At 42.9% G+C, this 27,372-nt stretch overlaps 2 protein-coding genes across 43 annotated transcripts in view; both read left to right on the forward strand.

Moving 5' to 3' along the window:
* Sfmbt1 (Scm like with four mbt domains 1) overlaps window positions 1–11,339 on the forward strand; it is a 164,401-nt gene extending 153,062 nt beyond the window's left edge. For 26 of the 28 annotated variants that reach the window (XM_087182373.1, XM_087182388.1, XM_087182393.1 and 23 more), the window contains 5 exons: window positions 805–846; window positions 1,785–1,963; window positions 2,147–2,392; window positions 3,809–3,937; window positions 4,891–11,339. In XM_087182373.1, coding sequence (XP_087038499.1) covers window positions 805–846; window positions 1,785–1,963; window positions 2,147–2,392; window positions 3,809–3,937; window positions 4,891–5,031 — 737 coding nt within the window. In that variant the 3' untranslated portion in view covers window positions 5,032–11,339. The remainder of the gene's footprint in view (window positions 1–804; window positions 847–1,784; window positions 1,964–2,146; window positions 2,393–3,808; window positions 3,938–4,890) is intronic. The other 2 variants (XR_015439597.1, XM_087182377.1) reach the window with 2 other exon arrangements.
* A 1,569-nt stretch (window positions 11,340–12,908) lies between these two features.
* Stimate (STIM activating enhancer) overlaps window positions 12,909–27,372 on the forward strand; it is a 62,482-nt gene continuing 48,018 nt past the window's right edge. For 4 of the 15 annotated variants that reach the window (XR_015439599.1, XR_015439600.1, XM_087182397.1 and 1 more), the window contains exon 1: window positions 12,919–13,155. Coding sequence is in view for 11 of the 15 variants with exons in the window: in XM_087182397.1 (XP_087038523.1) it covers window positions 12,996–13,155 (160 nt within the window). In the remaining 4 variants the exon portion in view is untranslated. Of the gene's footprint in view, window positions 13,156–27,372 lie in introns of all 15 variants that reach the window. The other 11 variants (XR_015439602.1, XM_004864356.4, XM_087182399.1 and 8 more) reach the window with 8 other exon arrangements.

Raw genomic sequence — 27,372 nt, forward strand, 5'->3', positions numbered from 1 at the left:
ACCACAAGGTCCCGAATTTGATCCCTGGTACCAAAAAACAAACAAACAAAAATATGACAGAGGTAGTGGCGTCACACCATTTTCAATATACTAAATATCTCAATTGTACATTTTAAAGTGGTTAATTGTATGCTATGTGAGTTTCTCCTAAATTAAAAAATAAAAGAAGCAAAATGTTTTAGAATTAAATAGTGGTAATGGTTGCAAAACATAGTTGATATTTAAAAAACCATTGAATTGTACATTTTAAACTGGTAAGTTTTATGTTATGTGAATTAAGTTTCAATAGTTTTTTTTTAAAGTACTAGGGATGTAGCTCAGTGGTAGGTATGGAGTTTGCCTAGCCCTAGCCATAGCCTTAGCCCAAGGAGAGACTGAGTTTTATCCCCAGCATCACAAAAAATAAATAAAGAGAAACAAAACACTTTTAAACAATGAATAAAAGACTTCCACATACATTTCATATACAAATGTCCAATAAACACATGAAAACATGTACAGTATCATTAATGATCAGGGAATGACAAAGAGATTTGTATAACATGGATGGAACTAGAGGTTGTTAGCATAAGTGAAGTAAGTCAAGCACAGAAAGATGTATCTTACATGTTCTTACATGCGGAAGCCAAAGTTGATCTCATAGACTCAGAATAGAATAGTGATTATTGGAGCCTGGGAGGGTGTGAGGGAGGGTGAATGGAGAAAGGATGGCTAATGGGTACAGGAGTGCAGTTGGATAGGAGAGATAACTTCTAATGTTTTATATCACAGTAGTATAACCATTCATTGTATATTTCAAAATAGATGCTAGAGAGGATTTGGAATATTCCCAACAAAAAAGAAATGGTAAGTGTTTGAGATGACAGTTTGAGTTGATAAATATAGATCTTTTACTTGTATCTGATCATTACACATTGTATACATGTATTGAAATGTCACATTGAACCCCATAAATATATGTAATTGTTATGTGCCAATTTACGGTAAAAGTGTATTTTTTAAAAACTGAACAACAAAAAAAGTACAGTGAAAAATTACCACATACACTAGATTGGCTAAAATGAAAGAGACCAACAGTACTACTAGTGGTTGGCACAGGTATGGAACAACTAGATCTCATATATTGCTGATGGGAATGTAAAATTATACATCCATTTTGGAAAGTTGGCAGTTCTTTTAAAGTTAATATACATCTACCCTATCATCCAGCAATTCCATTATTAGGCACTTATGCAAGGCAATGAAAATATACCCATTAAAAGCCTTGTATAAGAATGTTCATTATAATTAAATTAGTTACATTCAAAATGAAACAGCCACGGTGCCCAACAGGAAAATAGATAAACTAGTACATTCATATGATGGAATGCTAGTCACTAACATGAAGGAATGAATTGTTCATATATACAACAGGATAGATGACTCAAAAACATGCTGTGTGAAAGAAGTCATTCACAAAAAAGTACTACTGTATGAGCCATAGATGCAAAATTAATCTATGGTGATGGAAATTAGAATAGGGGTTGCTCTGAAAAGGGATCCTAAGAACTTTCTCGGTTGAGGTCCATTGAGGGAGATGGAGATCAGTTGGGGAGGATTAGTCAGGTTTATGTATTTGTCAGTACTAATCAAATTGTGTACTTATCTGCTCATTCTACCTTATATGTCATTTAAACCTCAAATATAGTATTCCTGTTTTTTGGTATGCTAATAGAATCTCTTGTGGTTTTAAAGTACACAACAATAATGAAGCTACTTCATTTGTCTTTGTCATCCACATTTAGCACACTATTACGGAAAGAAGAAAAATAAAAGAATTGGGAGGCCACCTGGTGGGCATAGTAACTTAGCTTGTGCCCTGAAAAAAGCCAGTAAGAGAAGAAAAAGGCGGAAAAATGTTTTTGTTCATAAGAAGAAACGCTCCTCTGCATCTGTTGACAATACCCCAGTGGGCTCACCCCAGGTATGGGATCTGTGATGCATCTGTCATGTCTAGAAGCCAAGTGACCTCTGTTTTATGAGAAGGCCACAGGAAGAATACCTGCAGGTCTCTCTAATTCAGTTCTCTGGCCAGTAGAAGATGGTTTTGAGGTCCAGTAACTGGTTTTCCCTGAATTTCAATGGCATTTGTCTCTTTTTCCTCTAGGGAAGTGGGGTTGAAGATGAAGATGATGTAGATGAAGGGGATGATGATTCCCTAAGTGAAGGCAGTACATCAGAGCAGCAGGATGAGTTACAGGAAGAGTCAGAAATGTCAGAAAAAAAGTCATGCTCCTCCTCTCCCACCCAAAGTGAGATGTCCACCTCGCTGCTCCCAGACCGACAAAGGAGAAAGAGAGAGCTTCGTACTTTCTCATTTTCTGATGATGAAAATAAACCTCCTTCACCAAAGGTACCATTTTAAGAATAATGTCTGTCTGTCCTCCTGTCTCCCCCCTTCTCTGTCATTTCCATCGAGAATCTAACGATGCTGATATTCCGTTTCTTTCAGTATAAGCTTATGAAGAATTTTTAGGGTCTCAAGGCAGTTATGATATTGCTACCTTATTTTAGGAAAAATTGCTGTTTGAGTATTTTTATAATATGTATGGTTTTATAAAACTACATTATCCCCGGGCCGGGGATTTAGCTCAGTGATGCCATGCCTGCCTTGCAAGTGCAAGGTCCTGAGTTGGATCCTCAGTACCAAAACAACCCCACTACATTATCCCTTTGGTTTTGGTTACATATCATGTTTACTATAATTAATATGTACACATTACATAAATATATACACTTAAGATTACAACTAAATTATTGTTTCAAAACTGGGTTACTTTTTTTAAATGTACAATGTAGGGCTGGGGATTTAGCTCAGTGGTGCTGCTGCCTGCCTCGCCCAGTGCAAGGTGCTGAGTTCGATCTCCGATACCAAAAAAAAAGCACAGTGAGCAGGACCAATAAAAGGTTTTTTTCTGATAATTTGGTTAGGTATTTTCATTGGAAATACCATCTTTCTTTTTAGCACACTACCAAAGACTCAGCTGAAATAAACAAGGAACAACTACGAGATTTATTTTATTTTTCATGCCGTGCGTGGTGGCGCATGTCTGTAATCCCAGCACGTGGGAGGTTGAGGCAGGAGGATCTGCACAAGTTTGAGACCAGGTAGACTACATAGTGAGTTCAAGGTCAGCTTGAACTACATAGCAAGACACTGTTTGGGGGGGAAAAAAAATGTGTTTTTGTCGATTGAATTGTTCAAATTATTTGTACTGAAACTTTGTGATGAATTCTTCTTCGCGATGTTTTGTGTTGTAAAAGTCAATTTAAAATAAAATTTGTCCCACTGAGTGTGGTGGCACACACCTATAATTCTAGCACTTGGGAGGCTGAAGCAGGAGGATTACCATGAATTCGAGGCCAGCCTGGGCTACACAGCGAGTTCAAGTCCAGGGGGAACTACACAGTGAGATCCTGTCTCAAAAAAATATATAAAATAAAATAAAATTTGTATTATAATTTTCTCAAGTATTATACTTGTTTAAATAGTCACTGTATTTTTTTTTTTTTTTTTTTTTTTTTTTGGTACTGGGGATTGAACTCAGATCCTTCCGCTTGCAAGGCAGGCGGCGGAACCACTGAGCTAAATCCCCAGCCCAAGTATTATACTTGTGCATGTGGGCCTTTACCATCTTTGCGGGAAGAAATCGTGTGGCCACTTTAAATACTGCCTTGAAGGATTATAAATGTAAATGGAGAGACTTCTTTTTTAAAGAGTAAAATAGCTCTTACATCATTTGGTTTTGTTTTGTTGTGGGGAATGCAGGAAATAAGGATTGAAGTTGCTGAAAGACTTCATCTGGATAGTAACCCCCTGAAGTGGAGTGTGGCAGATGTTGTGCGGTTCATCAGATCCACCGACTGTGCTCCATTAGCAAGAATATTCCTAGACCAGGTAATAATAGATATCTATAAATAAATAAAAAGTCTTTCTAGCAAAGAACTGTGCATGTAGTAGTCCACAATTTATTTACAACTTGCAGGAAAAATGTCTTAATCCACAAGAACATTGCTTTAGTTCCCTTTTTAGGAGAGAGAAGAAAGATGATTTTTAAAAATTATGTATCAGACTTACTTCACAAGTTGAAGCAGTTTATCATTGCATTCTCATTTTTTTTCCAAGAATTTGATTGTATCCCCCCAAATTTAGATAGCTTAAAAATCAAGCATGCCTTGCTTAACCAACCTCATCTTTTTAAAAATAATTTGCTTCTTTTTTTTTAAATATTAGCATTTGTGATATGTCAGGCTCTATAGAGTGGTGGTGACCTTTTTAAGGCAGTTTTGTTGAAGTACAAACAGTGTTGGGCAGGGAATGTTGCTCAGTGATCCAGTACCTGCCTTGCATGTACAAGATCCTGGGTTTGATCTCCAGCACTGGGAAGAAAAAAGTCAGTGTCCCTAAATAAATACTGAAATTTGTTTTGGTAATAGGCCAAGGCGGGGAGGGGTGTCAAAACTGAACATCTTTGAAGACTTTAACTGGTTTTTATAAATGTTACAAGTAGGAGAGCATAGAACTTTATAGTTAATATTTTGTTTCAGACTTAGACCCTCTAAGAAGATGTTATTTTGGCACAGTTAGCTGCCAGTTACAGGGTTGCTAGCTTACTGAATTTTGCTGAGCAGAGGTTCTGAAAAATAGATTCTCAATCTTCGTAAAATTTAAGGTTCCTTAGGGTGTAGAACTACAGAGGCACCAAAAAGGAAATGCGTGACATTTGTTTAAAGGGAAAGTGAAGGAAGCACAGAGACTTTGGTTTTAACAGACAAAATGAATGGGGACTATCTTGATCAAGCTGCCATTCATGTGCATATCATAGATAATTTGCATTTATACCTTAACAGGAAATCGATGGGCAGGCCCTGTTGCTCCTCACCCTTCCCACCGTTCAAGAGTGCATGGACTTAAAATTGGGCCCTGCCATCAAGCTTTGCCATCACATAGAGAGGATCAAGTTTGCTTTTTATGAGCAGTTTGCCAACTGAGAAGGACAACCAAAGTGAGCTGGACCTTTGAAGCACAAATGCAGCAAATCCTTCACCCTATTCTAGAAATGGAGCTGGATAGTCCTGGGGCTCTGGGCCCTGTGGGTGTTGGCTTGCGCTCTTTGCACTTTCAGGGAAGGAGGACCCACACTGAGGAAGCAAAATGGCACAAAAGTGGCTCTCCTGCCAGTGGAAATGTGGACATCTCATGTTCAGCACATTGCAGTTTTTAGGAAATAAAGATTGTGAAGAAAAAACTCACACGAAGAGTAAGCATTTCCAGTGGTGTGGACTGAAGACAAAGAATAATCTAGGTGACTGGATGGCACCTTTTTAGTTTTCCTTTCATCCTGTTCTTCCAACTGTAGATTGAATGAACTTTGTTGTCTGCTTTTACTTTTTTTGGAAAGAGAGGACATAGCTTTAAGTCAGCACTGATTTGCGACTGTGCCTAAGGCACATCAGTGCTTCGTTGTCATTGTGTTTTTAAGCTTTTAAAAATTAAAACAGTTCATTTTGGGGATAATTATGTGGCTCCAAGGTTTTGAATGTATAGTCATACTTTGATCCATTTTAAAATCTGTTCTTTGTTTACTACCTCTGTTGATAATTGAGCTTACAGCCATGAATGAGGTTTTTTGTATGATGCCATTTTTAAGCTAGTGAACACTAGAACTATGACAGAAGTTGGAGGGGAGAAAAACAGTTTGCTATCTTAAGAACATTATGTGGGCACGTCAACCAGTTCCTCAACAGACTTAACCTAAGAACTCTGCTGTCATTGTTCTCCACCTTGACCCAGCTCCAGGGTTAAGTAGCCTCATGAAGATTGTTAGTATTTCAGTTTGATTACTCTGTCCCTGTTAGTCCTCAGAGGACTTAAGTAGCTTTTATTTTGTGTTTACTTTTTCTCTAGAGTTGTTTGTCTACCTCTGTTTCATTTTTGGAGTCCTTCTGGTGAAAATCAGTCAGTATTCCTTTGACCCAATATAAAGAAAGGCCATTTCTCTGTAATCCCAGCAACTCAGGAGGCTGAGGCAAGAGGATTGTCATAAGTTCAAGGCCAGCCTGGGCTACATAGCCAGACCCTGTCTTCAAAAAAAAGAAAAGAAAGCCCATTTCTCCTGATTTCTAGGCGAGCCGCAAAGAGTTTGTGGTTTGAAAGTAACACAGCATGGAGTTTCTTCAGCAGTTTCCTCATTAGCAGGATAAAGATTGAGAAGTGATTAAGGAGTCTAGAGACCCCTTTACCTAGCTACCTTTATGTATTTCTTCAGTTAAACCTTTAAATTGAATATAATCTATAGACTGAGGTCCCACTTGATAACTCTGTACTTTTTGGTGTTTCTTTTAACTTAGCTCAAGTTGACATGAAACTTCAGGCAAATTTTCACATAGGATTTTATTGCCAGTTATTAGAAAATAATAGCACTTGCTACTGTTCTAGCCAAGAATGAGGAAAGACATACACATTGTGTCCTTTATATGGTTTACTTTGTTGTTTATTTATTTATTTATTTATTTTTGCATTATCCTAGTCACCTACAAATTTATAACCTAATCATTTCCACTCAAGAATTGGAAATGTTTTAAAACTGCAAACTGGGTAAATTCCAAACAACTCTACAAATATAAGGTAATACTATTTCAAATTTAAACTGATTGTGATTCTTTTCCTTTTCTTTCCTCAAACCCCAATTGTTTTTATGGACATTGGGAAATAATCTATAGTCTGGATCCTTTCTTCATTGGATAATTCATAAACCACTTTGACTCAAGCCTCCAGCCAAATCATAAAGCATTAACTGCTCAGATTACTACCAGATATATTTGGAAAGAAGCTTCATTTTAGTAAAAACATATTTGAACATACTCAGCGATCCAATTTTAAAATGTGATTAATTTTATATCTGTAGAAGAAAAACATACATTATGATGCTAGAGAACAGTTAGCATCAAGCAGGTGGACTTGAAATGGTGACGTCTTGTTTTTTAATAAAGTTTCCTGAGAGTTTAGCAATCAAGGCACTGAGGCAAAAGAAGGTCCCTTGAGGAAGAGCAATGGAACACAAAACTTCAGAATTAATGTTTAGGGTCTCACATTGCTATCTTGTTAGGAAAATGGAACATAAGAGGGAATTTATCAGATGTAACAGCAATGAATGTTATTTTTGTCTCTCTTCTTGACTTCTTCAGAAACCAGCATTTAGAAGCACCTCCCTTCACAGATGAGGAGATGGATCCCCTGATAGTTGAAATACATAGTCTCTAATCTGGGTGGGGTTGGAGCATAACAGGCTGGTCTGTCTCTACTATGATTATTCAAGCTGTTTCCTTCTAGAGAAAGGCTGACTTTAAATTGGACATGTTAGTGGGGTCTCCCGTAATATTTCTTGCATTCATCTACTGGGATACAGTTTATTGGACAATTGTATTAAAGAAAAACTATTCCCCCCAGCCCCTTGTTCCCAGATATTGCATACTAGAGGAAATTGTTTGAGAATTTGGCACAGGGTGTTTTTTTTTTTTAAGTACAAATTTTCAGTTCCATTTACCTCATAGAGCTGCTGGGACTAGGAGCAGTGACAGTCCATTTAGTGTGATGGTAAAACAGATTTTAAACCTGATAATAGTTTACTGTGTTGGAGCGAAATGCTTAGGTGTTGCACATATACACACATATACACGTGTATATATATGTGTGTATACATATATACGTGTGTGTGTGTATATATATATATATACTTTGTCATTTAGAGACCAACTCTTATGAGAGGTACATTGTGAGATCTACATTTATCTGGATTTCACCTGTAGTTGGCCTCACAGCTGCCTGAGATCAGAAGGGTTTTCATGATCTGGATTAATAGGCTTAGAAACAGGTTAATGGACTATGTCATCCTCCTGGACTTGAAAAGTTAGACAGCCAATAGACTTTTACCACAATGTTAGTGTACAAGGGAGACCTTTTACTGCACTTGCAGATTTTCTCTGGGATTTTTACTATAATTTGTGGGCTTCTGGGGACTATGCTGTTTTCCTTTGTGAACGTCTTCATCCTTCTCATTTGAAGTGGCTAATACAGGGAATGCATACTTTTTACTCCATCTTTAGCTTATCTTTAGCAACATAGGTGGCTCCTGGCATCTACAAAATAGATCCTTAGGTCAAGGAAGGGTAATTATCAAACACTGGAAAAGATATTGGTAAATATTTATAATATATATATTGAATTATAATAGAGGAACACATAGAAAACAAGTTCAGAATCTGGCCTTTGTATGTCTTCTCTCCTAGAAGTAAAATTATTCTCACTGTGAGAGAAGGGGCAATGGACCAAAGTTTCCTGAGGACTTGAATACATTTTCCTTGCTCTCTAGTATGAATTCAGTCACTAATGTGGTACCTGAATATAATTTAGAAGCTCTAGGAGGTGTTCAGTAGGGGAGGATTTAGAACTATTCCTGTCTTTCAAGCCAACAACTCTTTTCAAGGGACACATAGAACATCAGGTAATCTATATGGGGACATCGAGAAAACTGTCACTGGCACGTATATTTACTTGGCACCTGCCACCAAAGACTTACTTAAGACAACCTTTGCTGGTTGGATTTATTTGCATAGAAGCTCTGAAAGAATTGTTAGCCTCAACAGTGGAGACACACCTTGGATTTGAACTCTGGTCCCCTGTATTGGGGATGTTCTGTGTGTGTATGCATGCACACAATTTCAAAAGTGTTCTGTGCTAGCAGTAGGAAATATATTGGCCTTGTGATGAAGGAGGCATCACTAACAGATATGAAGTGTAAGTCCTGGTGCGGACCAGGTACTCCCTTTTAAAATTTGAATGTCTTTGGTCCTGGGTCTACTGTAAGTAACCATGTCTCACAGCTGTGCTGCTGGCTCAGAAACTATTCGACAGAAAGCCTCCTACACAACCAAAAAGAAATGTCACTTTCCTGTCGTCATAATTCTTCCTTGACTTTCTTCACTGTAAATGTTTCACTAGTGAATTTTGATGATTCCTTTGTATGAGAATGTGCATACTTTGGAAATTTGAATTTATCTAAAGCTACCTGTGGACTTGGAGTTTTGGTGTAAAAGTTTTAAATTTAAAGCTCAGTCTAAATTGCTCTGGTTTCAAGCCTACTTACTTGAGATTGTTTCCTCAGTACTTGTCTCAGACCACACTGGTGGCCTTGTTTCTAGGGGCAGCTTTTTAGAGGTGAGGTGTAGAAGGTAGTGGGGATTAAATGCAGTGCAGGTTTATTTTCTTTAATATGGTGTTTAAGAAGTCAGATATTCACAGGATCCAGCAAAACCAGGAGTGGAGAGTTGAGGATATAGAAACATAGGCCTAAAACTCTCCCCTTATGCTTTTGCTGACTGGTCTGTCCTGGTGCACTAGCCTATCACAAAGGATTGTTGGTAAAGGGAAACGTGCAAGCCACAGCCTTGTGGGGCACATTTCTATACCAGCAGTACAGTACAGACCTGAGCCCTAGGGGGCAACGGATGATGACTAGTGAAATGGTGCCACCATTGCAGATGGGGATTGGCACAGCCTGTTCATGGGATATGTGGAAATTCAGGTCTAAGGGTTTCTTTACATGGTTTATTCAGTCCAACCACAGGCCTAGCTTGGCAGAATGGAGTCAGTCAAAAAGTGTTGAAAAACTAGAGTAGGCTTTTGGGGCAAATCAAGTCACAAAGCAGATGACGTAGGGAGGTCATAAAGCTTAGGCAAAGTTAAAGCTGGATAGTTCTTAGCTCCTTTTGCACGGATGTCTGGGGAAGGTAGTTTTAATGTTTCTTTTGAGATTTTAAGTGCTCATTTCTTTTGGTTTCTCTTCCTTTTTTGGTTGAATATTCTCTAAAGACAATCAGAGGCCTGCCAGGGATGGACTCCTGGCTGGTTCCAGCACTGTCCTTAGGCCTCTTTGTAATAGTAACTTGTTGGAACTGATGCACTTTGTTTAATGTATTTTGCCTTTTTTTTTTTTAAGCTGCTTGTTTGGAATCAAATGAAATGCTTATTACATTGTATCTTTCCTGCTTGCTGTTTTTTCTCTTAATTTCAAAGTTATGCATTGAAGATAAAGGTACCCTTAAGCAGAAATATACACAAGAATACCTATTAAAATAGCTCCCAGGGTCAGGGATCTAGCTCAGTAGTTCCAACGCCTGCCTCGTAAGTGCAAGGACCCGAGTTCGATCTCTGGTACCAAAAAAAAAAATAGCTCCCATTGGCCAGGGATTTAGCTACCAAAAAAAAAAAACTTTTACAAAGATTTAAAATAGCTCCCATCGAGGGCCGGGGATTTAGCTCAGTGGTTCCACCGCCTGCCTCGCAAGCGCAAGGACCCAAGTTCGATCCCCGGTACCAAAACAAACAAATAAAATATCTCCCATTATTTGATGGTATAACATCAAAGGATTAAAAACAAAACATACTAAAACTATTTTGGATTAATATTCTGTGTGTTTTCATTATTTTTCATAAACACCTTTCTATAAACTTGTAGGGTATTATGACATTTAAGAGAAACTTTAACTCCACTTTGCAGATTTGACAGAAAGGAGGGCATTTTTGCCAGAATATATTCTTCAAAACTCCGGGGGGGGGCGGCTCAGAGAATCATTTCTAAATGGATGAGAAAATTCCTTTCTCTCTTTTTTTTTTTTTTTAGTACCAGGGATCGAACTTGGGACCTTACACTTGCGAGGCAGGCACAGTGCCATTGAGCTAAATCCCCTGCTCCTCCTTTCTACTTTAATAAAATTACAGAATTCTCTTCCCCTCCTCTCTCATCTTTTCCCTTCTGAATTTAGATATTTTTTCATTTCAGCTCAGGAAAAGTAGGAAGAGCAGAACCCACAGTGACCTTGCTCCTGACACTGGAGATTCTGCCCTTGAACCCTAAAGATGATTCTTGTTCTCTTTGAGCCTTAAGGGTTCCTCCGCATCTGGATGTGCAGACAGGTCCTTATCCAAAACTTCATTTTTCAGCCCACTGTGCAGTTTTCCTTGAGCTATCTGTGTCTTCAAGCAACCCAAAGTCTCCTTATTCCCAATCACAGTCTCCTCTGCTTTAAGACATGTCCTCTGGTTTGGTTCTCTCTGAACAACTACTGTTAATCGTTGAGCATCCTCATAAGATCTCTCTTGGTCTTGAAGGCAGTAATCTAATTTTAATCTTCTTTTATCCATTTATTTTCTTAAACTGATTTTCTGTAATTGCCCATGGTCAATATTTGTGCAGAGTTTTAAAATTTATAAATTAAACTTCAACTTAATTTAAAAAGTATTTTTGTTGCATGTTATCTGTGTCAGACACTGTGTTGGATTCGCGAGTGAATAAAAACCACTCCCTATCTGCAGAAGCCTCACACTCAGCTGTAGAGAGAGATACGTTTATAGATGTGTAACTTAGCAGTTTTGGAAAGTTATAGCAGAACAGCGCACCAGGGAATGAGGAAGCGCAGTGAGGAGAAGGAGGCCAGGTGGGCCTTTAAACAGCAGTTGGCAGAGCAGGAAAGAGCCACAAAGCGGTGTGAAGACATGGAGGTGAGAGTGTATTGTAAGATAAAGGCTGGAGAATTGCATTTTTGTTCTTTGACTAATTGGGTTATTCAACTAAAAACCTTTTTGGGTAGCATTTAATCCTCTGATATAATTGGAATTTCTTGAAGCTCTTTTATAGGGAAAAATTTCCCTAGGCGTAGTATTTACTGTACAACACATGTAGCTAGGCTTGTGCTGTGTGTACACTGATGTACAGCAGGAAGGGCAGGGTCTCTAGAGCACCAAGAGGTATCTAGACAGAAGCCAGAGGGCAATAGCATCCCTGATAGAGGCAGAAAACAGGTGCCAACATGTCAGGTGGGAGTTAACATGCTCCCTTCAGCTGGACCCGCCTGATGAGACTGCCCATGCTTCCCAATGGGACAGTCATGAATATACCACCGGTGGTTCAGAGCCACCCCCCACCAGCCCCCCACCCCCGGCAGCTAGACACGAGTTACAGCCTCTGTCCTGAACATGTTAGTGTGTTGCAGGGGATGTTGAGACTGACAAATACCAATCATTTGCCTTTATTAGTCATATTCAACATGAAGTTGTGCCCCCTAAATGAACAAAGTGAGGACATGTTTACATTGACTTTCTAGTCTAAATCCAGTATGTTTCTAATTTAAATTGTACTGAATTCAAGTCACCTTTAAAATTATATCTTGGGGGAGCCAGGCATGATCACCCACCAGTCCCAGCTACTCTAGAGGTTGAGGCAGGAGGATTGCTTGAGCTGAGTTTGAGTTTAGCCTGCAAAACACAGCAACATCCCATCTCAAAAAAAAAAAAAAATGACAAAAAAATAAATTTAAGACTTTCCTTAATGACTCAAATTCTGTGTCTTTGGGCCAGGGAAGTAGGAGGACATCGAATGGCTGGTTTGGAAGGAATACACCTGTGCTGTCTTGTTTCCCTCAACCACCTGCTCAGAATAATCCAGCTGCAGATTATTGGGGCCCATTCCTGAAGTGTCAATTGGGAATCTCTGAGGGTGGAATAATCCAAGCATATTTTTAATAAATTCACCAGAATATAAGGGATTTACCTTGGAGGGAAAAAGAATTTAGTCACAGATGTCCTTGCTACTGACCTCTGGAGCTCGAGGTCCCCGGGCTCGCATTCTGGTCTGCGAAACCCGGGTGCACCTGGTCTACCTGCAAACCTAGACCCTCGGCCTCACTCACTCGCCTCGGCCTGGGTCCCGCCCCTCGGGGGAAGGGCAGGGCCCGCCCCCATCCGGGCCCGACCAATCAGGCGCTGTGATCTCAGACGTCGGGTTACGCGCGGCGCCGAGTCCGCCGCCGGCTGCAGCCCCGGCCCCGCGCTCGGCGGCGCGGCCCCGGCAGCAGTGAGGCCGGCGGGTCGGCGCCCCGCGCCCCCCCGCCAGGCCGCCATGCAGAGCCCCGCCGGGAACGCCAGCCGCGGGCTAACGGGCGGGCCGCCCTCTACGGTCGCCTCCGGGGCGGGCCGCTGCGAGAGCGGCGCTCTCATGCACAGTTTCGGCATCTTCCTACAGGGGCTGCTCGGCGTCGTGGCCTTCAGCACGTTGATGCGTGAGTCCGGGACAACCTCTCCTCAGGCCCCTCGCTAAGCGCACCGCCCCGCCCCGGGGACCCTCTTGCCCAAAGAGGTCAGGCGTGGGGACCTGGGCCCTTTGGCTAAGATGCCTTCCTCCCGCGAGCCTAGGCTGGGCTTTCCCAGACTAGGGGTCGCCCTGGTCCCTGACCCCACCGTCCTGAGTCCTGCCCCTCGCCACCGTACGCATCCGTGTTCGGAGATGCCAGTCTGAAACGTCGTCCCCCTTCCCACATCTTCATCACAAATTAAGGTTACCCCGCGAAACAGCTTGGAGCTGTGACCTCCGAGCGTGGCATCCCTCTCTATCCCCTCTCAAGGGCTCCTCTTTAGCCTTTCCTTTTGCGCTTTGAACCCACATCCCTACATCTGGTCTGATGCTGAGCTTTTTTCTTTTCTTTTTTTGCATTTTCACTCTTCAAGGATTTGCATTCTCTCTTTCTCATTTGAATCCTGCTACCTTGCATCCCTTGCGTTCCTGAAGCGTATTAGGTTCCCACATTCTGTTTTCCAGGACCACCAGTCCCCGCCCCGTCCCGTGGTCCTTCTATTTTCCTTTCGTCTTGGCAAGACCCGCCCAGATGGCCCTCTCCCCCTCACGTCCACCTTTCTCCCCCTTCATCCCCAGCAGGGCCACCTGCCTGTTCCCTCGCTGTTTCCCCTGGCTGTTCCCTTTCCCAGTCCGCTTTTATTATGTATATATTAAGTTTTCTTTTTTTTCCGTGAAACTCAGGCAACCTAATGACTTAATGGGGAAAGAGACCCAGAGGGTCAAGGGAGGTCCCGGAATCCCCGTGCTGTCTGTCACCAGGGGCACTTCCTTGGGACCTGTAATGAAAAGAAGCCCCAGAAGTATGCCAGAGGGGGAGGGGCCATGTGTGGCTTAGGGTTTGGGTGTGGGGTGTTGTTTTCTTAGTGTACAGCCTTGTCCTTATTAAAGTCACTAGAAGCTTTGTGTGGCACAGAGACCCTGTGGTTGTGTTCTGGCTGAAGATAAGGTTATAACTCTGTACATAAGCATTCATTCCAAAATGACTTGTGCTCTGTGGGCGGTTTCAGCAGAGTGGCCCCAGGGAGGGCTCAGGCAGCTGTGTGCAGATGTCTTGTAGGGTCTCATTACCTTAGCTGTTTATGACAGGGGTTTTTGGAGGTGAATTTTCTGAGGCTTCAGGTGACCTGAACTTGGACACTGCTTTTTGCTAGTTTCCTGGCCTTGATCAATCCTGCAACAAGTCCCCAGCTTTTGTGTTTGCCACTTTGTTCTTTTTAGTCTCTGCTCGCCTTACTATTTTCTCTGCTAAACAAGTACTCACTTATTCCCACAGTTCCCACCATTTGGGACAACTTAGCCAAATTCAGTTGCTGACTCGGGAGCATGTATTGTACGTTTATGTGTTTTGAAGACATTGTGAGTAGGGCCTCACTCCTGTCCCACTGCTTTCATCTCTAGCCAGTCTTCTTTCTCTCTGGAAGAACTATAGATTTAATCTGGGAGGCAAGGGGTGCTCAGAATTGAACTCAGGGCCTCACACCATACTGGGCAAGCTCTCTACCACTGAGCTGTATTCCTAGCCCTCGGTGAGTTTTTACCTTGTTCCTTGACCAGAGATTCTATAGCCTACCTAACTGTTATGGCTTGTGTCTAGATGTCCCCTCAAAGCCTCATGTGGTCATAGGTAGGAGTTTTAGAGGTGGCTGGATCTAGAGTGTGTGATGCTGGGATCAGGGGTGTTTGATTACTAAGGTAGTCCAATGATTGGTTTGGCATAGTTCTGAGAGTGTATAATGAGAAGGCCCTCCCTGGGTATTTGTGTTACCTGCCCTAAGGGTGGGTAGCTTGGATAAAATATAAGGGACAGAAAGAGTGTTGTTGCTAGTCATTTGCTGCTGCCTTGCTACTTCGCTGCCTTTGTTGCCTTCTTTCTATCGTGAACTGTTTCTCTCTGTGATGTTCCTCTACCATGCCACCATACTTGGAGCCAGCCAGTTATGGCCTGAAACCCCTAGAAACTGAACTGAAATAAACCTTTCTTCCTTAACTTTGGGTGTCAGGTATGTTGTCTCAGCTATGAGAAAACTAAGACAATAACTGTGGCTGTTTTCATGGGTTTGATTGGTGTTGATGGGCTTCCTTACCCCTCTAGAGTAATTCAGAGAGGGAAATGTGATTATGACAGGGCAGAGTTGCTCACAGCTGAGAAGTGTGTCTGGTTGAATGTGTTCAGAGTGCAGATGCTGCCCCTTTGAATCTTCGGTGACATACTCACCTCTTTATTTAATCATCAGTGTGAATATACATGCACATCCCACTGTGGTTGGTGCTTTCCTTCTGCAAAACCTGGACAAGAAAGTAGACTCTTTCTCAGTGGAAGTCTTGATATGGAAGGGGTTGTGGAAGTGGCTGGTAGATCCTGGGACAATGTAGGGCACGAGTGACGAAGAGAAGAATTGTAAAGGCCAGAGCTGGTTCTGCCTTAGACCCAGAAATGAAGATGAGATCGAGGCCCTCAATACCCTACCTAGACACAAACAGCAGGCCAAGGTGATGATGGCCAGTGGAGCTAGACAAGATCCCACTAGTGGGACTTCCCACTCAACCAGGAAGTGCCTTTCTTATCACTCAGATTCCACGGTCTGGTTGAAGTAGAACTGTAGGGCTTTTCCTTCTTGAAGAGGCGGCCGTATATATTGGAGTAGACTTTGCTGAGGAAGTGGAAGGGGAATGAGGTAGTAATCTCAAGGAAGTGAATCTGTCCACTGTTGGGCTCCGTCTTCCTGGTCACAGAGCCTGCTATGTTAGTCAAGCCCAGCTGCAGGAGGTAGAGGGCCAGGCTCCTGGATGAATGTGTCCACCTGGCTGCCCATGAGAGAGGAAGGGCCTGGTTTGTTAAGATGAGGCCATGGCATCCTTTATTATCATCTTCAGGAACATTTGAAATGCCATGCCGTCTGTTCTGAGTAGTTTAAACTAACAACTTCTGTCCTCTTTGAGGCCATAGTCTTTCCCCTTCCAGGTTTGTGTCCCCCACAGCAGTGACTCAGTGCCTGTCTTCTTGGATGCTTCTCAGATCTAAGGGCTGGAACCAGTGTGTTTTCCGGCTAGACCAACTCCCTCTGCAGGCGATGAGCCCCCTTCTCTGACAGACAAACCAAATAATCTTTCTCACTTCAAATCCCTGATTTCAGTGAGTCCTCAGACCACAGTGTTATATTTAGTTTTTGGGGGTTTTTTTGGTACTGGGGATTGAACTCAGGACCTTACGCTTTCGAGGCAGGTGGCAGAACCACTGATTTAAATCCCTGGCCCCAGACCACAGTGTTTATGTGCCCTTTTTTTTTTTTCAACCTAGAAAACCTTTTTTAACCCCCTCTTACCAGTTGCTTCATTTTTTTTGGTACTGGGGATCAAACTCGGGTCCTTGCGCTTGCACAGCAGGCGGCGAAACCACTGAGCTAAGTCCCCGGCCCCAGTTGCTTCATTTTTTAGCTGGGAGGTTTTGTCCTGGAAGAAGATGTCACACAAATCTTAACAGTCCCAGGAAATTTTGGTTCTCAAAAGGATGACCACCTTGGCACTCTGCAAGATTTCTTGCCTTATGTGTGGGGTTTTATAGACACAGTCCAGGCAGTTGTGAGCACGCATGCCAGGTCTTGTATGTAGCCTATTTTTCAATCTATGTGAACATGCACACTGTCACAGGCTACTGCCCACTGGCATATCCTGATGTCAGCATCACCTGTTAATTAAGTTGTGGGCTTTGCAGAGGGTCCGGCTGAGGAGCCCTATGTGTATAAGGAAAGCCAAGCAAACTCAGAGACCAGGTTATTAGGTTACTTCCCACTGTGGGTATTCTGGGATGTCATGAAGTGAATGGTTGCCTGCATAAAAAGAAACACTAAATGAGAGGGCTTGGTTGTGTTCTGCCCCTCAGGCAGTACCTCTTGTTTTGGTAACTTTGCCACTAGTCCGTGACTCAATGAAGCCACTCAGACCACAGCTGCAGCAGAACAGAGCTGAGTAGCCCTGGAGCTCAGCAGGTTGTTCCAGTGTGGGGAAGTTGCCGAGCCGTCAGCCAAAGGTCATTGTTGCCCAGTGTATGTGTTGGCATTTGTGGGTGTTTACTCTCACAGCTTGTGAGTGGAAAGCAAACTCAAGCCTTCTTCATCATCCAGTCAGGGTTCTGGGTTGAAGTGTGGAGAGAAATGACTTTTAACAAAACAAGGATTTAAGAGCTTGGATAAATCTGCCTGCCTATTTTCATGTCACCAATATAGAAACCAGCAGGCTGGCAGAAATTTGTTCGTGTGGTACAAGAACAGTTAGAAGTGGTAGTCTTTTTCCTGTGGCCCAGAGTAAAATCACAAACCAGACCACGTAGCTTTCATACCTTAATCTCAAGAAAGAATGCCTGGTGTTTCCTGTCAGGTTGAGCTGACTTCTCTGCATCCTCTGTGTTGGCACAGCTTTTTCTACGATCACCGCTCCCACACCCCAACCTAGTTTTTATCTCAGATAATGTCAGACACAGGAAAGATGAGAAACAGTATAGAGAACATCTGTCTGCCTTGTACCTAGATTCAGTGATTAATTTTGTCACATTTACTTTATCTCCTTTTCTTTTTTGGCTTGGTTATTTGAAAAACACTTGCAATCAGTAAGTACCTCAGCTTAGTCTACTAAGGACAGTCTCCTCCTACATAGGCACAATCTCCTACACAACCTAAGAGAATTAAGAATACAGTAAGTCCACAATATCACCTAATATACATTCCATAGTCACCTTTCCCCAATATCACAAGTCTTTTATAGCTAGATTTTAAAAAACTGATCCAGTCAAGGTCCATATATTGTACTTTTTTTTTTTTTTTTTTTTTTTTTTGGTACCAGGGATCAAACTCCAGTCCTTGTGCTTGCAAGGCAGGCAGCGGAACCACTGAGCTAAATCCCCGGCCCCATACATTGTATTTTTTAAGTCACTTTTGCTTCTGGAAGAATCTCTCTCTCTCTCTCTCTCTCTCTCTCTCTCTCTCTCTCTCTCTCTGTCTCTCTCTCACACGCACACTCAGACACACACACACACACACACACTACACAGACACATTTTATTTTTTGAATTTATTTTATTTTATTGGTGGTAGAATGCTAAGCAAGTGCTTCATCTCTAAGCTAATCTTCAACCTAGCCCCCCAGCCCCCCACCCTACGCCTTGGTTTTAAATACATTAACTCTTGCAAGAGTACTGATTGGGGATGGGAAAATTGTCTTACATTCTGGAGAAGTCTCCATGTGTCATTGTTGTGGTGTTTGAGTTGTTTCATTGACCCCTGTGTTTCTTCACTTTGGTCTGGTAAAGGAATTTGATCCTGAAACCTCTCATAAGCAGTGCTCTTGTTACATCCTTCTTGGAGGCACAGAAATTCAGGCTGTCCCACTATTGCTAACAGTGAGGTCAATGACTTAGAGGTAGAGAGAGAAAGACCCCTCCTCTCTCCCTTATAAACGTACATTTCCCTTTGGCAGCTAATAAATGATACCCTGTTCCTCAGAAACCTTTCACCCAGTGATTGCCTCTTCTGTAAAATGAGAAAAGCCAGATATTGCTTAATTGGAGCTGGAGCTCAGGATTGAAGCCACCTGTCCCTGAGCCCAGCACCCACTCCATAAAATGCCAGTGTCCTTTCCTCCCTGTGGAGTACCTAGTCCAGGCAAAGGAAGAACAGTCCTTTTTTTCTGTCCCAGGCTTTTATTGTGCCATGGGACAAAGATTTTCAGATACTGATGTATTTGGTAGCACTTATCTATTATGATTATTTACTACCTTATTAATAATAGAACTTCATTAATTTGGAATAAAATCAGGACAGGAAGGAGTTGTCTGAATTAGGAGACAATCTGAATTATAAAGTAATTTCATTAAACTACAATTTTTGGACTGTTAAATGCCTCTGTTAGTCAAAAGTTACTCTGTGAGGGTCTGTCACAACTCTGCTGCTTTAATGATCTTTTTAAAATCATTTGCAATTAGTATAATATTTGCATGAAGATGAAGTGATGAAGTTTTATAAGAGGTTAAAAATAGCTGGATCCCTGGCTGTAGATCCAGTCCAGGCTTCCACTTCTGCTTCACCCACATAGTGCCCTTGAACAATTGGTGTATTTCTCAAAGCTTCAGTGTCTTCCCTAGTAAGATAATCACAGTAGTTTCTCTTCTCTGGGACTGTGAGGATTTGGAAGAATGTCTATAAGGAAGGTAAAGCAGGCCCTCCCTGAGGCTACTGGAGAGTTATGGTTTAGATATAAAATGTCCTCTAAAAGGCTCATGTGTCCAAGGATGGGGCTTTTGAAAGGTGATTAGATTGTGAGAACTCTAACCAATAATCAGTGGGTTAGCCCATTGATGGATTCATAATTTAACAGCATCACTGGGAGGTGACAGGATTTAGGAAATGAGACCTCGATGAAGGGAGTAGGGTCATGGGGGTTGATGCTGGGGATTATATCTTTTTTCTTTTCTTTTCTTTTCTTTTTTTGCAGTGCTGGGGGATTGAATCCAGGACCTTCCCACTGGTCTATGTCCTTCATCTTTGTTTTATTTTGGGGGGTTTTTCTGTTGTTGTTTTTTTGGTACTGGGGATCGAACTTGTATCCTTGAGCTTGCCCAGCAGGCGCCGAAACCACTGAGCTAAATCCCCAGCTTATTTTTTGTTTTGAGACAGGGTTTCACTAAGCTGGTAGGTTGCCCGGGTTGGAGTCCAACTTGTGATTCTCCTGCCTTATCTTCCCAGAGTGCTGAGAGTATAGGCATGTGCCACCATGCCTGACTTGGGGACTGCATCTTGTCCCCTGACCTTCCCTTCTGGCTCTCTTGTTCTTTTCCTGCTTCCTGGCTTCTGTGAGGTGAACAACTATTTTCTACCACTATGATGTTTCTGCCTTGCCACAAGGCCTAAAAACAATGGAGCCACTGACCATGCACTGAAACCTCCAAAACTGTGAGCCCAGATAAACTTTCCTCCTTTAAGTTGTTCTCAGCTAGTTTGTCACATGTCAAAAAGCTAACACAGAGAGTAATGTCATCATCCCTGTTATTACAGTGTGTGTATCCAGGAATTCTGTAAAAGTTATTAACTAGTTTTCGGAATTAGATGAAGCATTTCCTCTTTTTTTTCCCCCTTGTTTGTACAGTTTCTTTACCATTAGTGCTCTTTATAGAGTACATCATGTAAAACCTTTAACCTAACCAGCAAGGTTGTTGAGAATTCCAGATGAGCAAGCCAGGTGGCTTCATTAGGCATCATAACCTCCTCCTTTGTGCAGGTCTTGAGAGGGCAGTAGGTAGACTGAGGTGTGCAGTTTCCAGATGACAAACTGCATTCAAGTTACTGGCTTTCTGTCACCTACAGCCATGGTAATGGGTTTGTGGCACTGGCCTCTTTCTACAGTTTGCGCTTCCTGAGTACCCTGTGTGCTGGCTTTTGCGCTCAGTACTTGACATACTCACAGGAACCCAGGAAAGAAGGGGCTATTTTTATTTTGGGAATAAGGAGAGTGCCCTGTAAGAAGCCTCCTGGTTGGTAGGTGCAGAGAGGTGAAAGGTAAGTCAGGTCCCTCAGGCTCTGGGCACTTTTTGTTTCTGGTTGCTTTGTTACCCCTCACTCACACAGATCCACCTTCAGATTACTCTCTGTTTGTGGTTACTTCTCCTTGTTTTTGGCTATCTTAACAGTTCTGATTTTCTTTCATAATTGTTTTTTATGTCAAAATATTATCTGGAGATTTGGATCCATTTATGGTTATTGCTAGCATTAAAATATAAATCTCAAATGACTTTCCAGTCATTTCATGCACATACAAGATGTATCTTGGGTTTACAGAAAACTGGCCTGTCCTTTGTGGAGGTTTCCTTAGCTGTGCAGAGGATGGTTGACCTACCCATGGCTGAGGTCTAGTGTAGTGATGGTGAACCTTTTAGAGCTTTCAGTGATAACAAACAGCCGACTGTGGCACACATGCCATAAATTCGCCACCACTGGTCTAGTGTCTGAGCAGCAGAGGAGGGAATTTCCAGAGTGCTGTGTTTAAGGGTTACCTATTGATTTTTTTTTTTTTTTTTTTTTGGTACTGGAGATCAAACTCGGGACCTTGCACTTGCAAGGCAGGCAGTGCCACCACTGAGCTAAATCCCTGGCCCCAATTTTTGTAAAATGTGTTTGCCTAATGCTACATGACTGTGTGTTAGTTTTCCATTGCTGTGACAAAACAGCTGAGAAAAATAATTAAAAAGAGAAAAGTTTATTTGGTTCATGGTTTCAGAGGTTTTGTCCATGCTCACTTGGCTCCATTGCTTTTGCACTGTGGTGAAGGGGAACATCAAGGCAGGGAGCATCAAGTGGAAGAAAACAGCTCACCTCCTAGTAGGAAGAGTCAAAGAGAAAGCAAGGAAAGAGCTGGGAACAAGATAGACTCTTCTTCGCAGGTCCACCCCCAGGGACCTACTTCCTCCAACTAGGCCCTACTTCCAAAGTTTCCAGTGCCTCCCAGTAATGCCATCCAATTATGAATCTGTCCATTTATGAGGCCATGAGCCAGTCATTTCCTGAAAACTCCACTTCTGAACATTGCTGCATTGAGGACCAAGCCTTCAAACAAATATTGACCCTTTGGGGGACAATCCAGATGCAAACCATCATAGACTGTCAGGACAGTCATTAATAATTTTAAGTGTTCCCTTAAAACTTTTTCTGTGAGTTATTCTAAGCGCAGTAGTAGTTAATGAGCCTAACTACTCTAGTGAGTTGGCATTTTGGACCAGATTATTCTTTGTTGTTGGGGGCTGTCCTGTATATTGTAAAGCATTTGGCAGCATCCCTAGCCTCTACCCACTAAACACCAGTAGCAGTTCCCCATTGTGACATCCAAAAATGACCCCGCACATAGCCTGATGTGCCATGGGGAACACCGTTGCCCCGTTTGAGAACCACTGCACCTGTTCAGTGTGTGCCTTACTCATGAAGCTCTTATTACCTGTAGAGGAACGTACAAGGTTAATAGGTTGTCTCCAAAGTAAGAGCCATGAGCTGTTAGGATTTGTTAAGTACTTGAGTGCCAAGTGAGATGCTGTCTTGACAAAGAGCTGAGACCCAGTACCATTCCTTGAGGGGCTCCCAGTTGGAGTAGACTGCAGTAATGCTAACTAGATTCTGCCTGGAGGCTTGGGGTTGTGTCCACTTGAGCCTGATGCTAAAGGTAGAGGCAGTGGGAGGGGCTGTGGACATGGAAAGAATGCTGGGAGCAAAAGGACTCTTTATAGGGAACAGGCACATTATTCTGCAGTGGGCTGGAGAACATGGGCCAGACAGTCCCGCCAAAGCAGGCAGTGTCCCAAGGGGCTCACAGAGAGGAGCCTGCCTTAGTTCACTTAAGTCTCTCCTACAGCATGTGCTTCAGAGGCTCAAATGACACTATTGGCTGTCAAATCAGGGCTACACTTTGAGAAAATGTATTTTGCTGTGCGTGGTGGTACATGCCTACAGTCCCAGCTACTTTGGAGCCTGAAACAGAATGATGAGTTGGAGACCAGCCTGGGAAACTGAGACACCATCTCAAAACTGAAAAAAAAAAAAAAAAAAAAAAAGGAGAGGAAGTGTGGTTTAGTGTGAAGGCACAGGATTCAGTCTCCAGGGCTACAAGGTCAGGGAGGGGGTGGGGAAGAGCGGCTTTCCCTTTTTTTTTTTTTTAAAGACCAGGTCTTGCTATATACTCCAGTACAGCCTTGAACTTTCTGTGTATGCCAGGCTGCCCTCAAGTTCGCAGTTCTCCCACCTCAGCCTCCCAAATACTGGAGAATCTTTCTTTTAAAGCAGTTTCATCACAGTGCTTCTTTCAGATCTCATGTGGTTTTCTCAAAGAACATAAATTACAGTATTTGTATCTTTTGGGCAGTGGAAGAATGGGGCCCAGTGCCCTGTTGGCCCCATGTCCCCTTGGCAGTACCTTCTGATGGATGGTGGTGACTAGGTGGGCTCATCTTGCTTCATGCCAGGCATGTCATCTTCACCGCCACTCTGAGAGGCAGATACTCATAGTATCTCTCTCCATCTTATAAACGGGGAAAGTGAGTCACAGCGGGGCCGAGTAACGTGCCCAAGATCACATTGCCAGCAAGCAGTAGAGCCAGGCAGTCTGGCTCTAGAGATCTTGATTTAGGTAACAAACGACGAGGCTTTTTATTATTGACTAGCTTTTATTGACTATCTACCACATTCCACAGAGGTAGGGAAAGTAGAGACACTTCCGTGCCTGGTTTTTTATCCCAGCTTTGATTCTGTAGAGCTCTCAGAGTGTGGGCAGAGTCATGCCATGCTGTGCAAGTCCTGGGAAGGGCTGCCACCCACCCTGAGTGGTCCAGGGACTCAGCAGGGTTGGGCTTTGCTACAGAATATTTATGATGAGAACTCTTCCTGTCAGCATACTCTGGAAATCTTGTTCCTGTTACCAGGAAGCCAGGTCCTGATGCAGCAAGGAACAGGTCCTCACTTCCTTGGTTCTTGGTTCTGTGTGTGTGTGTGTGTGTGTGTGTGTGTGTGTGTGTGTGTGTGTGTGTGTTTTCCCAGTAACAGGAATTGAACTCAGGACCTTGCACTTGCCAGGCAGGCGCAGTGCCACTGAGCTACATCCCCAACCCTCTGTGTGCTCTTGATGAAAGAATTCAGTTGAGACACATACACCATGCAAAAGTCTAGATAGAATGTATTGTAAAGTAGATATAGAGAAGAGTTATAGCTTCTTGAGAAGGCAGGCAGTGCCATGAAGGCATCTGCACCAAGTGCGAGTTCAGATGCATTTTTATGCACCCAACAGTTGTTCTTGGGGTCTGGGGAACTAAGGTAATTATATGCTTATCGCCTTTCTACTTAGAAATTACTTAGAGATTGAAAAATGTCTCCCTGTCCTTTTTAGGCATCAGTGTTTCCTCAGGGGCTTTAATCATGTAAAAAATTTACAAAAGATCAAGTTCTTCATTTAAAACAGGTCCCAGCCCAAGGCAGGAGGGTCTTTAGAGAACGTTTCCCTTCCTGATATCAATGGGCTGTAGGGTATGGCAGCCAAGAATGCAGTATGCCTTGTTCTGGAGTTAGATAACCAGGTGGTCAGATATCAGAAGGAATGTACACAAAGTATAACCTTAAGATGTCATGTGCTCTGGGATCACTTTGGTTTTGAGACCTAACAAATAATTGTAGATATATTATACATTGAAGTCTTTATTGAATTAACTGGCAACACACACTATTTTTGAACTCCCCTTTGTCCCCCAGGCCTTTTAATGCCTGAGTATCTGTCTAACACTACCACTGCAAGGTTGTGGGCCACTGAAATTGTGCCCGTGAGAAAAAGGACCTCTTCTGCCCCAGTTACTGCAATCTCATCCTATCAGCAGATGTGCCTTATTCATTCTAAAAGGCATTTTGTGCCATAGGTCACTCAAGCTCCTCAAGAAGAGGAGCAGGAGCCGGGGTGGGATGGAGCTCAGCCTGACCTAGGACTTAAGTGGGGCCATAGGATGGGGTACCACACAGGAACGAGGCTGTGGAGGAAGAAGGGAGAAATTGGAGGCACTCAGCCAGGGTTCTTTACTCCTTTAACACGTCTTTCAAAGACTTGGTGCAGGGAATTGTGACTTTTCCTGTCACTGACCATAAATGGGTGTCAGGAGGTTTCATGCTTTTTAAAATTTTCCAGTTCACAAAGTTGTATGCAGATCAAGTCAGGACATATGTAGGGTCAAACGTAGGTGTTTTTGTATGTTCGTCTTTCTCATAATATTCTTTTCCCTCCAGCTTTTGTTCTAGTCTATGGGCTTTTCTAGGCCTCTTAAGCATATCTATAGCCTTCACAGGCTTTTCCATTTCCTAGAAGACATTTTCAGTTACTAGTGTGAAATGACATAGAGATGAGGTGGCAAAAATGCATTTAAAAACAGTTGAAACTGGTTGCAGCACCTGTTGTGTTCCCCCTGGCCAGTGTGTGCAGTGTGAGTGTCTTGGCTGAGGCAGCACAGAGCATTGCAGGATTCTTATCTGAGTGGTGAGTTTGGGGCTGGAATACTTGCCAGTCATGACAGAGAGAAAGCTGCCTTGTATCTGGTGAGTGTGACAAGTGGCCACCCGAACAGAATGGAGCATGTGAAGAACCTTGTGTAACCCATGTGACTCTCCTTATTTGCTGACTTTGTGATTGGGTTTCTGACTTTCAGTCGACTGCAGATTCCCAGGCTGCTGTTACCACAGCAGCCCCAACTCTGGTCTGGGCTCTGCAGCAAACTGGGATCCAGAAGCACAGGAGGGGCCAGAGCCAAGGGATGGATGTTGGGGTCTTACAGACATGAGTTTTTTCTGTCAAGAGTCTTGATTTTATAATTCGATCTTCAGATTTCTCTGTGAGAGAGTCCATCAGTTACTAACCCCAAAAACAATGTAATAATCATAATCTTATTCTGAATTTAAACAGAGATGTTTTAAACTGCCCATCAGTCCATTTAGCAGATTACATATTGATTTTTTCAGTGTGTGCTTAAATAAATAATTTCCTAATACCCCACATGGGGAAGTATCTTCAAGGAAACATCCAACACGTGTGTTATAGTCTTGCTGTGGAGATGAGTTCAAGTGTGACTGCTGCAGATAGGACAGTATTCTGGGTACAGCCATTTTCAGTGGGATCTTATTCTCCTAGTAATGGAGATCTTCACGCCAGGCCCATGTGGACACTAGCTCCAGCTGATTTGGGGCTGGGTGATACAGGCGTAAGGGCATGGAAAGTGGTAGGGGGACACTACGTGGAGATGTTTACCAGACCCTGCTCCGTGGCCTGGGAACCGCTGAACCATGCTGTGGAACTCCTCGGTTCTTGTTCCTCCTTGCCTGCAGCTACTGTGATGTTATGTGGTGGGGCCTTCTTAGCCTAGATTAAGGCTGCACCCCAGTGAGTTGCAGGACAGCCGGGCTCCTGGACCCCACAGCCCCCATCCTCCTCTGGCAAGAACTCCCCTTGTCATTGCAGCCACTATGGTCTACCCTTCAGCCTGGGCCAGGCAGAGCCGCTAGATTACCAGATGCTGAGATGCAGTAAGATGCCTCTTCTCATAGCCCCTGCTCCTGACTTCTCTCCTTACTCATGTTCCTCTTTCCTACAAAAGCTCTTTTCTCCTCACCTCACCACATCTTACCCATCTTCCAAGAAACTCCCTAACGACTTTAGCCCATCCTCTTCTCCTCTGTGTTAGACAGGACAGGCCCCTGCCTTGCTCTGCCTCTCTTTCTGCTGGGTCTGATCTGCCTGCCGGGCCTGTGTGGCATGTGGTGGAGCACAGGATGCTTAGGGAGGTACTCCAGGCCGAGTGTGCTCCTGAGTAAGAAGTCTTGGGTGGTGGGAGGAGGCTGGGGTCTTTATCTCTTCTGTGTAGTAAATACAGTAGCATGTGTTTTCTAAGGACATAGGCATCTTTTTGATAGCATAGTACAGTGATCAAAACTCAGAAATTTGCCAGGCATGTTGGTGGATACCTATAATCCCCCACTTTGGGAGGCTGAGACAGGAAGATCATGAATTTGAGCTGAGCCTAAAGCCACTTAATGTCTTAGTGAGACTCTGTCTCAGAATAAAAAAGGGCTGAGGATATAGCTCATTGTGAAGGCTGTGGGTCCTCAGAAAATTTAACATTACTATGTTGTTAGTCACCTGAGTATTGTGATAGCTGTTTTTTCCTGGTCCAAGGTCACATGTCACATGTTACCATGTCTCTTCAGTCTCCTTTAGTCTAGAGTAGTTCCCCCACCTTTCTCTGTCTTTCTTAGCGAGAGATTTTGTAGAATGTCTGATATTTCCTCATGATTACATCCTTGAGATTGGAATCCAGTAGGGCTTTTCAGTGAAGCCAGAAGAATCTTTCCTGTGTGAATACATTTGACATGTGAGCCTGTGCAAAAGTGAATGAAGAGGCTTTTGTCCATAAAGGACTAATAGAACTTGCATTTCTTCTGTAAGCAACAGAAAACAGGCCAAGATATATGACATAGCTTTTTGCAGACATTGGACAGCAAGCTATCACAATAGTGATCCCTGAAGAGAAGAAAATGAGGTGGTGAGCCCTATGATCTTTCCCCCAACATTCCACCTGAAGACAATTTCTAGA

This window comes from Heterocephalus glaber, unplaced genomic scaffold (genome assembly GCF_053883595.1).
Source record: "Heterocephalus glaber isolate CG9 unplaced genomic scaffold, H.glaber_assembly_v1.0 deba00001472, whole genome shotgun sequence".
NCBI lineage: Eukaryota > Metazoa > Chordata > Mammalia > Rodentia > Bathyergidae > Heterocephalus > Heterocephalus glaber.